Source organism: Vipera ursinii (assembly GCF_947247035.1).
Source record: "Vipera ursinii genome assembly, chromosome: 9".
NCBI classification, from domain to species: domain Eukaryota; kingdom Metazoa; phylum Chordata; class Lepidosauria; order Squamata; family Viperidae; genus Vipera; species Vipera ursinii.
The window spans coordinates 4,031,528-4,043,383 of record NC_139523.1 but is presented as its reverse complement, the minus strand read 5'-3'; the positions used below and the strand labels follow the sequence as shown (position 1 = coordinate 4,043,383).

At 54.4% G+C, this 11,856-nt stretch overlaps 1 protein-coding gene across 1 annotated transcript; it reads right to left on the bottom strand.

The window, feature by feature from the left end:
* Positions 1-5,670: 5,670 nt before the first annotated feature.
* Positions 5,671-6,807, bottom strand: POU3F1 (POU class 3 homeobox 1; the record flags this gene model as incomplete). Its single annotated transcript, XM_083370096.1, has 1 exon — positions 5,671-6,807. One exon carries the CDS (start codon positions 6,805-6,807, stop codon positions 5,671-5,673), a length of 1,137 nt encoding a protein of 378 aa, XP_083226222.1.
* Positions 6,808-11,856: the final 5,049 nt, after the last annotated feature.

Genomic DNA, 11,856 nt, shown 5'->3' with positions numbered 1-11,856 from the left:
ATACAGGATTGCAGTCCAAGAATTTTCTGTTCCTGCCTGCCTCAAAAAAAAATCCCATTAGAAATACATCACTGCAAAAAGACAGTTACTTTCTTTTTGCAATATGTGCTTCTTAACTAATACCACTGGTTCAGGAGATGGTCAAAAATGATGAGGTGTCCAGTTTTGCTCGATATAAGGGCAACATTATCTTACATGGGTAGGAGATATACACATATTAGGAAATCCTTATGTATGGTAATGTGGTAAAACTCTAAACCTGAAGTGAAAGCTTCGGTATAATTTTAAGTGAAGATTTGAGAAAATAAAAGTTATGTTTCTCCACAAGTTCCTGTAAGCCATTATTGAAAAGAAATCATATTCCCTCTTTAACTGCTCCCATTGTGGTTTTATTTTAATGTTGACCATCCAAACACATTTTATTTCAGGTAAACTATTGTATATGTACGGTTTTTAGTGGTTTTGAATCATTTTAATCTGCTACATTCTTATGAATAAGTAAGTTCATATTTTCTAGCACATTTCATCTGTTTACAGTGATGTTTGAAAAACAAATTGTATCATTTTAAACATGGCCATGAGTGAAAATTTTAAATTTTTTTCAGTATAATATCTAACCATTTTGTAAATATCAGTTACGGTTGGAGGGTGGAAAAATGTCTTTGTGATTAAATGAAATCAGTTTTCTTTCACTTTTCAAACTAATCAAGGAGAGATCCAATGTAGAAATAAAGAGAAATTTCCTGGCTATGGGAATAATCAACCAGTGGAACAGCTTGCCTATGGGACAGCCATTTGTCCAGAATGGCATAGGGCAGGGGTGTCAAACTCAATTTCATTGAGGGCCGCATCAGCATTGTGGTTGCCCTCAGGGGGCCAGGTGGGCGTGGCCAGGGTGGGTGTGGCCTACTGGGTGGGCGTGGCCGGAGTGTGTATGGCCTACTGGGTGGGCATCGTTGGCATCAAGGGTGCCTATGGGGGCCTGGGCAGGAGTGGGACAGATCTGGGGGTCTCGGGCAGAAGGAGGGTCTCTGGGCCAGGGCCAAGGCAGTGGGGGCCATTCCCTCACTGTTTCCAGGATGGCTTTGCGGGCTGCATAAAACCACTTCGTGGGCCGGATCCGGCCCCCGGGCCTTGTGTTTGACATGTCTGGCATAGGGTCTCCTGCTTGTGCAGGGGGTTGGACTAGAAGACCTCCAAGGTCCCTTCCAACTCTCTTTGTTATATTCTGTTCTTTAGCCAACGCAGTTTAAAAATAAAAAACGCGTCGTGAAAAGGAGGTCTTGTGTGTATAAGCTGGGGGCTGGGCAAGGGGATAAGAGGTGGCCTTATCAATGGACCACCTACCTGTAACCTACCTGTAACTGTCACAGTGGCAGCCACAAAGCTGAGGTGTGCCAGGAGACTCCATCCCCTTCAAGCTCGCCTCCTCCTCCTCCTCCTTTCCAGGTTGGATGGAGTAGCCTCTCAGATGGTGCCCTTGCTCATTCTCGGCTCCTGGCATTACTCACAGCCACCAACCTTTCTCTTCTCAGATCCCACTGAAATTACAGGGAACCTTTGCAGATGGAGGTTACACGAGTTAACCCTAGAAAATTCCTGGAAAAGATGTGGCTTCTTCTCTTTCTCTCCGGCTCATGGCTGGAGCCCAGTGGTGGGGCTCAGTCTGATAGGCAGCTGCCAAGGTGATGCGCACCCTGGTTCACCATAATTGGGGTGCTTCCTGCGTCCTGCCTATGAGGGCTGCTCTCCTTTTCCTGACACCCAGGAAAGGCTGGTCAGTGATCTCCCCGGACCTTACACCCCAAACATTTTCTTTCCCAGGTTTTTCACAATTGTATGGATGTATGGATGTAGACCCTTTTAGATGACCCTGAGAACAGCTCCTAGAGCCGCCTGGGATGTGGATTGCACAAGAAGGGTGCTCTCAATAAGACAAAGACTGCTGGCCTGTTCACAGCAAGCAAATTTATAATTTTCTCGTGAAGAAAACCACTTCGATGGTATCACCCATGCAACAGCAAAAGTTTGCAGGCAAACCGTAAAGCTTCACTAAGTAGTGAGTTACCTAATTAGTGAGATTGTATTGCATTTTGAAATTCCATCTGGTTGTTTTCAATTTTAGGACCTGAACTGTAATAATAAAGTTCCTTCATTTGAGCAGCCTAAAAGTACCAAATATTAGTAATCAATTCTCTGTGTAAGTCAGAAACCTGAATTCTCATCCATCAATGAACTGACCAACCAAGTTAGTCAATTTATATTTTTTCTCCAAAAAAGGCAAATCTCTCTCTACACTCCCCCCCCCCCGCCGGCTTATGCCCTTTATCCCTCAGACTGGTGTCCACATGCCATTGGCACAATGGGTATGCCTTGCCCTGGGCATCCCCTTGAGGTGCCTAGCAGAGTCACAGGGACACAATTGGAAAGAGGCCATTCTCAAGGGCTGAGTCGTATCCTGTTGTGTATGGGTAATTCAGCTTTAGAGATGCCATTCAGTGTGGAGCCATGCAGTGTGTGTGTGTGTGTGTGTGTGTGTGTGTGTGAGAGAGAGAGAGAGAGAGAGAGAGAGAGAGAGAGAGAGAGAGAGAGAGAGAGAGAGAGAGAGAGAGAGAGAGAGAGAAAGGGGGGGAGATGCATTAGCGCGATGCATTTCTCAGGAATAATTTTTATGCCTGGCAGATGCTGAAGAAACAAAGCAACAGCCCTGTGAATGCAAGGGGGCTGTTTCCCTGAACTTGATGACTTGGTCCAATGACTGGTGGATTTATGTAGCATTCCAAAAAAGCGGAAGAACTAACTGGGTTTTTCCTCATGATCAATATATGGCTTCCTTTCCCCAGCAGTTGGCTCAAAATAAGCAGTTTCTTCCCTAACAAGGAGCCCATACGATCTCTCCCCCTCCCACGAAAGAAAGAGAACATCTTTGGCTTACCCCATTAACTTCCTTAAGAGAAAGACCCTGCAGAAAACCACCATTGCACATTGGGCATCCATCCATTTTGCCCCTGGGGCAAAGGATGGGCTCCTCTCTGTTTTGTGTACATAACCCAAATAGATTAACATCTGGATTCCGATTTCCACCTTTCCCTACCTTCCAGGGCAGCCAAGAGGTGGGGGAAGGGGGTAGCGGTGCAGCCTGGCTGCTTTTGGAGAGGGGGGGGCTCTCACAGGGGAAAAAAAAGCCTCTCTGGAGAGAACGGAGGACATTTGTACCCCTGGAGGGAAGGATCCTCCGAGAGCACCAAGGACCCCACAGGATCTTTCTAGCAGGGTCAAAGATTGCCTTTGCTCCTCAGCAGTCAGACAAGGGCCCGGTTCCCTCCTGCCTTTTCTTCTCCTATCCTTCACACGCGGGAGGGAAGCGCCGAGCCAGCGGAGCTCTTTCTACCCAGATGCAATTCTGAAAACGCAACTGAAAATCTCCAAATCTTTACTGTAGTTCCCTTTTGCTGCTGTCTTCATGCTCTGCTGGGGAAAAAATAAATAAATACTGTCCTCCGATGAGAAGATTCCCTTCCTCCTTCAGCCAGGGCAAATTGACATCTGTGTGCTGTTTGCTCTTTAGCAGAGAAGAGAAGAGCTGAGCTGAGCTGAGCGGAGGCCGGTTGCTTAATCTCTGCTTCCTCCAGCCTAGTGAGTTGGCTTTCGGGGACTTGCTTCCTTCTGGGACAAGAAGGACAAAGCATCTCCCAACAGCTTGGCCGGCCCTTCTGTGCTAGCAGAGCAAAAGCCTGCCAACTGGCAGCTAATGGCCCAATAGAGACACCCCCCTGCCCCCTCCCCCCCAGGCTCTGGAAATGGGGGAATCCCCAATGTCAGGAGGGGGGAGGGAGGGAAGTGGAGCCAAAAGACCGACTTGAAGCTGTGCCACTTAGGCACAGAACAGGTTGTGATGTAAACGGCAACAGAACTGTTCTAAAAGTGGATGTTTGCCAGGCAAGAGGCAGTGGCAGAAAACCATTTACTCAGTGCTTTTTTTGTAAAAAAAAAAAAAAAAAAGGTGCCGGAACTCACACACACATCATACTACCCGCCTTGCCTACCCTACAAGGTTCCATCCCAAAAAAGGTGCCGGAACTCCGTTCTGGGCGTTCTATGACCAAAAAAAGCCCCGCATTTACTTCAATTCTCTGCCCGACAACCTCAAGAATGATGGGAGGTGGTGAAGTTCATCTAAGACACTCACCCTATTTCCAAAGGATGCTCCTTCCTCCCCATCTCACTCGGAGAAATTCTTCGAAAGGCTGCTTTGGCTTGCAGCAACAACGTGGTGGAGCGTGGCCCGGCTCCCCTTCCTGCCTTTTTCTCTCATCTCCTCCGGAGCCCCGTCCGGGAAGTCCAAGGAATAAACCAGAAAGCATCTGAGGCACCCCGAAGGGTTTAAGGTAATAAAAGGTACGGGATCGCTTTTGGTCTTCCTCTTGTCATCAAAGTTGATTTCAAGCACTTAAAAGTGGATTAAATAATAAAAAAAGAATGAAAGCATGGAGATGGCCATAATTCGAAAATTACTACTTAGATATCGTTTGCTGTTTTTTTTTAAAAAATATAATAATAAAAAAAGAAAAAGCTGCTTTGGCGCCCTAAAGTCTCTAAGGCGTTTATCCTGGCCTAACCTGAACGCTCGCCTTGAAAGCCCTTCGGGTGGAAACGCGGCTCCCCTTTCAGGAAAAAGGCTAGCGTTTTCCCGATTATTTTCACCTTGGTGGCTTTCCACCGAAAACGACCTCCTCTCCTAAGGAGGCCAGCGAAGGCCGATCTCGGAAGCAGAGCCCTGGACGGCGGATGGACGGCGGCACTCCAGCAGAATATCCCGGCGCCGACTCGCCATCGTTACCCGCGCCGGCCCCGCTTGAGCGGCAGGGGAAGAACGGAGTAGTCCGGCCCCGAATGGAGAAGACGGGGGCAACCCAGCCGTCGCTCGCCTCTCTGCGCTGCCGGGCGGGGAGCTCCGGAGCGACTCGAGAGCGCGGCCCTAAGGCCAGGCTTTACCCGGCCGCCTGGAGACCGCAGGATCTTGCCCAGGCCCTGCGGCGGGAAGAAGGGGAAGCCTGGTGGGCGAAGGAGGGCTTAGCCGCGCCCCTCCCCAGGACCCAAGGTGAACCTGCCCTGCGCCCTCCCCGCCTTTCTCTTCGGTGTTTAAAAACAAAGACACGAGGCGGGTTCCGGAATAAATGTTTTATGAGAGTAATAAAATAATTGATTGTAACATAAATAAGGGGGAAGACAACGGCTTCAACCGCTCGCTGGGCGCGGAGCCCCTCCGAGGGCGCTGCCCCCCAGCCCCCTTCGGAAAGACCCCAGGGACCCGCTCGGCTGAGGGAGGAGGGCTGGACCGTCGGGTCTAGAAGCGCCGCCTTGAGTCCTCCGGGCGAGGGAGACAGGCGCAGCCCGGACGCGTCCTCAAGGAAGCGGAGTCCCTCCGCGCTTCTCTCGGCCGGTGCTTTTCCGGGGGGGGGGGGTCAATAAATAGCCAGTTTAAATTAGAGCCGAGTCGCGGCGGGAAGGCCCAGGGCGCTCCCCCGGGCGGGGATGCGGCCGGCGGCGGCTCTCCTAGCTCCGAGGCCGCCCGCTGTCCCCGAGGCCCAACACGTCGCCCGCGCAAGAGTCCTGCCGCAGGTCCCAGCCAGACCAGCCGGCTGCCCAGCCGCCGGCGCCGCTATCTAGTCATGGCACCGGGCTCCGGAGAGTGTGGTGCAGCGGCGGGGAGGCCTCGCCCTGCGAGTAAGCGTCCTCCATGGCGGGCGCGTGCGGGCCGCCGGCCGGCGTCATGCGCTTCTCCTTCTGCCGCCGGTTGCAGAACCACACGCGCACCACCTCCTTCTCCAGCTGCAGCGAGTCCGCCAGCGAGGTGATCTCGTGGGCCGACGGCTTGGGGCAGCGGAGGAAGTGGCTCTCCAGCGCGCCTTTCACCCCGACCTCGATGGAGGTGCGCTTCTTGCGCTTGCGACCCTGCGCCGCGATCTTGTCCAGGCTGGCCGGGCTGCCGCTGCCCGCGTCGGTTTCCTCCAGCCACTTGTTGAGCAGCGGCTTCAGCTTGCACATGTTCTTGAAGCTCAGCTGCAGCGCCTCGAAGCGGCAGATGGTGGTCTGCGAGAAGACGTTGCCGTACAGGGTGCCCAGCGCCAGCCCCACGTCCGCCTGCGTGAAGCCCAGCTTGATCCGCCGCTGCTTGAACTGCTTGGCGAACTGCTCCAGGTCGTCGGAGCTGGGCGCGTCCTCGTCGGAGGGCGGCTCGGGCCCCGCGTGGCCTAGCGGCGTCGGGGAGCCCTCCAGATGGGCCTCGGCCACCTCGTCGTGGCCGTGCGGCAGGTGGAGGGCGGGCGCCTGCGGGCCCAGCATCCCGTTGAGCCCCGGGTACGCCGCCTGAGAGTAGAGCAGAGGCTGCGGGCCGCCCGCCGTCGGGGACATGGCGGCGGGGCAGCCGCCCAGGTGGTGCGTGGGGCCGCCCTGGCCCCAGTGACCCCCGCCGCCTCCCGCCGCCTGCTGGTGCACCAGGTGGGAGCGCGAGTGGAAGCCGCCTCCGCTGCCGTCCAAGTCTCCGCGCGGCCCGCAGCTGGCCTTGGCGTGGTCCAGATGGGTCCCGCCGCTGCCCCAGTCGCCCGTGGCGCCCGGGAGCCACTGGTGGTGCGGGAGGGTCCCCATGGGGTGGCCCGGGGTGGCCGCCAGCCCCTGGAGGTACTCGTGGTGCATCATCTTCTGGACCTCGCGGTAGGTGGGGCCCTGGTGCAGCCGCTCGGCCTCCGGCGCGGACATGGGCAGGAGCGAGGCGCCGCGCGGCAAGTACTGAGCCGTGGTGGCCATGGCCGCTCGGGTCGCGCACGGGAGGTGGCTGGGCCGCGCTCCGCTCTGCGGCTCTCACTGGGACACCCTGGGCGGCGGGGCGCGCTTTAGAGCCCCGGTTCGGCTCTGCGCGCAGCCACTCCCCCCCGCGCGCCCTATTGGTTCCGTCGCCCGCGAGTGGCAGGCAGTCCCGCACCTCCATAGGGCGCCCCGGCCAGGGACCCGCCCCCGCCCCGTCTAGAGACGCCGGCCCGGGATTTGCCCAGGGAGGGGATGCCTGACTGGAGCGGGAGGTGCTTCTTGCGTGGGGCTCCGGCGCTCAGCGCGTGGGCGGAAGGCAAGAAGCGCGCCCGCAGCTGCTGGAGGAGACGGGAGGGAGCAAGCCTGCGCCGCCGGGCTCTTCGTGGCCCCTTCTGCGTGCCCGCTGGCCTCTTCGCTCTTCCAGGCCGGGGAAGCGGGAGCAGGAGCCCACCGGCGTCCGTCCAGGTGAGTGCACAGGCGGCGAGCCGAGTTTCCCTAGGAAGCTCATTTCTCCGGGGTTCAGGAGGAAGCCGCTCCCCGAACTGTTTTTTTTTGGGGGGGGGACATTGAAGTTCCGCGCCCCGCGAGGTTCCCCTTTTCCCGAAGGGTGGGTGGCGCGCTCGGCCCGCTCCGGAGTCAAATCGCGGGAGCTCAAAGTCGCTTTGGTGGCTCGTTTCGCAGCGCGGAGTAGCACCGCGTGGTGCCTCCGCCGCCGGCTCGGCTTCCCGGCCGCTGCAGCTTCGTCGCTAAAGCCAAGGGAGCCCGAGCATCGCGGGACGCCGGGCGCTTCCTTCTGGTCACCGGCTTCGTCCCCGGCCCGGACTCATCTTCCGACTCTGGCCGGCGATTAGCGTCTGACCCTCTCCAGAGGACTGCGCTCCCTTCTCGGCTTCTCCGATTCCGCCGTCCGGCGAGCGAGGGACTTCCGAATGGGTCTTGGAGGCTGCTCGGTTTCTCCCTCTGGAAGGCTCCCCCGGCAGGGCTGGGAGCCCGGTGGTCCAACCGTCCCGCCGAATTTCCGGACAGTGACAAGAATGGAACGGCTGGCCTCCAGGAATTGCGGGCGCTCCAACCCTGCAGGTCTTCAAGGAGAGGCTGGACAGCCATTTGTCCGAGACGGTCTGGGGTCTCCTGCTCGAGCAGAAAGTTGGACTAAAAGTCCTCCAAGGTCCCTTCCAACCCCGTCATTCTATGTTCTGCCACGGTCCTCCCAGGGATTCGCGGGGACGCACAGACCCTGCCCATAGTGCAAGTCCCACGACCTCCACGTTTGTCCCCAAGGTGGACCAGGTGCGGCTCACCCCTTTAGGGGCAGAGAGGGACAACCTTTGGGACGCAACCCTCAGCGCCATTCGGGAACAGTCCGAGCGGCCTCTCGGAGTAGCGGCAGTTGCTCGACTCCGCCGCCACCACCGCAGACGTGGTTGGCGCGTAAAGGGCTCCCGGGGCAGCGAGAAAAGGCACCTTTCGGCGACCTCCACCTTAAGGGCCTCTTTGGAGCCCAAGCGCCCCTTTTTCTGCCTTTAACCCAACTGGGTGACACCCCCCCACCCGCCGCGAGTGGAAGGGGAGCTGGGCGATTCTCTGGTCCGGGGCCGGTTTCCCCGTTCCCGTTCCCTCCCCGGGCCCGGCGGCCCTTCGCTGCTCTCGACCGGCGTTTCTGGACCTCTGGAGAGCACGAATGCCTCTCGCCGCTCCCGGGCCTGGCCAAACGGGGAAAACCTTCCGAGGTCCACCTGGAAGGGGCTGCTGCACCCCCCCCCCACCGCCCCGGCCTCGGCAGAAACGCGGCGGTGGCGGTCGCGGATCGTCCCGCTACCGGCCGAATCTCGCGGAAGCCGCGAACCAGCCGGCTTGGACGTCACTGCCCGAGGAAAGGCCCGCTTCGCGTGGTCCGGGGATGCTGCCGCCAAGGGAGCTTGTGCCGGTCCGCCCTCCTGGCCGCCGGCCGCCGGCTCCGTTCGCCTGGCAGGGACGGAGTTTTCAGCGCCACTCCCCCACCCGCGCTTGTTCTTGACCCAGCGTGCTGCTTGATCGGTAGATTTGAGACCTTCCTCGCCTCAAACCTAAGATTTAAAGCTTATATTCTACCCATTTATCTATTTGTCGCAATTCCTTATCAATTATAATCGTTCCTTACAATCGTTGGCACACAAAAAGCAAGTTGGTAGACAGAGCTGGGCACTTGAAACGTGTGTGTGTGTGTGTGTGTGTGTGTGTGTGTGTGTGTGTGTGAACATTAGGGATGAAGGAGTACCCCCTTCCCCCGCTCCCCTCCTTCCCTTGCAGTCTTCTTCAGCACCCCCAGCCTCACCTTAACACCCTCCTGCTTCCCACGATCTCCCGTGCATGAATGTCACATCCCTACAAGACCACTTCTTGGAACGGGAAGAAAAGTTGCATATTAGGGTTAGTTCGCAGGGAGTCCATGAAACTTTCCCTGCTGGGGCCCCCTTTGTGGATGCGAAGTCTGCTTCCCAGGGACACCGGAAGGGAGAGGCAGCCCCTCCAGCATGGAGCCTCACCTGCCACGGGACTGTCTGGCAGGGGCACCATTCAGCCCCCCCCTGCAATTCCTTGGAAGAGATGCAATGACACCCGCCAGAAAGGCTGGTATTGGGGCAGCCCATTTCATGCCCACTTTGTGCTGGCCTGTGGGGAAAGACCCACCTCAAGGATTATCCCAGCAAGCCAGTCTTTGCATGCAGCAAGACTTAGTAAATAATGAATTTGTCATCAGGATAAAAGTAAAGTCCAGGAAATCTCATTCTCTCTCTCTCTCTCTCTCTTTCTCTCTCTCTCTCTCTCTCTCTCTCTGTGTGTGTGTGTGTGTGTGTGTGTGTGAGAGAGAGAGAGAGAGAGAGAGAGATCCTCCTGCCACAGCTTCCATATGCTCATCAAGCTGCAAGTCCAGGACTGCCAAGCTGTGCAGAGGGACATGCAATCCCATCCGGGACTGTGTTGTGCTGCCTAGTCGGGTTCCCCCCTAGAAGAGAGTAGTGGAGCGAACCCTACTAGGCAGCACAACACAGTCCCGGATGGGATTGCATGATGTCCCTCTGCACAGCTTGGCAGTCCTGGACTTGCAGCTTGATGAGCATATGGAAGCTGTGGCAGGAGGATTTTGTACAGGTTCCTCTTTTGTGCACCATTCACACCCATTCCTTGACTTGAGGCAATTGCATCCTACTCATCTCCTGGCTGGACTACTGCAATGTGAGATACCTGGGGCGGTCCTTGGAGATCAACCAGAAATGACAGCTGATCCAAAATAAAACATCTCAGCAGTAAAGGGCACTACTCACTGTGCCCACGTCATCACTGGAGTGCAAGTTGCATTGGCTGTCAATTGCCGTCGGGGTACAGTTCAAAGTGCAGCTTGTCACCCATAAAGTCTTCGGTTGCATAGGGCCTGATTATCTGCTTGGCCACCTGTCTCCAGTTATTTTGGCCTGCCTGGTACACACGGGCAGAGTGGCTGTGCCCTTGGCGCACTCAATTAAACTCGTCATCTTGTGCCTTCTCTGTTGCAAGTGCTCTGTGCCTGCTCTCTTAGGATCTGGAAGAAGGAGCTCTGTTCCCTGTCATGCAATTAGTGGAGCCCCTCTTTTGACTGTTATGTCTTAATTCTATATTTGATATGTGCTAAGCCATCCAGAACCATTGGGTATAGGCGACGGTAATAAAGCTAGATAAGAAGGATTTGATAGTTAGCTGAAAATGCCAAATCCAGTCTAAACATCTGTCTGACTGAACCGTAATAACTGCATAAAGTGATAACGTCTTGGTACATACGCACCAGATTTAACTGTGATTGAAAAAAAGAAAATGTGGATAATTAATGTGGCAATGCCAGGGGATAGTAGAATAGAAGACAAAGAACTGGAGAAAGTCATAAAGTACCAAGATCTGAAAATTGAAGTTGTAAGTTTATGGCATAAACTGGCTGTGGTGGTCCCAGTGGTTATCACTCTTCTACAGATATCTTGGATGGTGCTTAAAAAAATCTGCACTCTGACAAAATGTCCATGTGTCATCTGCAAAAGACCACACTGCTTGGGTGACATTTTTGTGACTACGCTGATACATGAGGACATCCTAGATTCTTGGGAAGAACTTGATACGTGTGAAGGCCAACAGCAGCTAAAGAACCCACAGCTCTGACTTCATATTGTTGTGAACAACCACTGGAACCATTGGCATTGACAAGTTCCCATCGGTCAATTGCAAAAGGCAGCTTTATTTGGAACAGCTTACATTTTGCGATGGTACCTTTCACACTTTCAAGCGACATCTGCCTATACCAGGTCCTTGGGAAGGATGTGATCAGTGTATAAAAATTGCAAATCTGGTCTAAACATCTGGGTGACTGAGTGTCAAACTCTAATACTAATTCTCCTTGTGTTCTCTACTTTTAACTGCATTGTGCCTGCTTGTAGAGATTGGTGGGAAAAGAACAACCAGCTTGATCATGATGCCTTGTCCTGACTTTTGCTCTCCTCTGTGTTTTTTTTGCAGATGGCCTGTATTGTAGTCTCCAGAAGAAAGGAGACACAGCCAACCTCATTTTGGCAGGGGATAAAACTGGGGATCACACCATCCAGGTGATGCCGTAAGTACTTGGTGAGATCCTTGAAAGGCAGGGACCATCTAATAGATGTTGTGATTGGTCCACCCAACATCTCCACTGAAGAAAAAAAAAAGTGTGCACAGTGTGGAACATTCCAAATTGCTTCTTTGTGGCTTTGAAAGATTGTTTTCAGTGTAAAGAAGCAAGTTTTAAGCCCCCCCCCATCAACTTCAGTCTGGGCATAGAAAAAGCAGAATTTACTGTGAGATTTGGAATTTCAATTTAAACTTTGGAAGATAGATTCAAGATTCAGAAGGATCTTGACAGACTTGAGCATTGGGCCCTATCCCACAAAATGCAAATGTGAAAAAAGTAGTTTTACACTTAGGCAAGCAAAACCAAATGCACAGGTATAGAATAGGCTCAACAGTAGTATTATCATGAGAAGGATCTAGGTGTCTTAGAGGATCATCACCTAC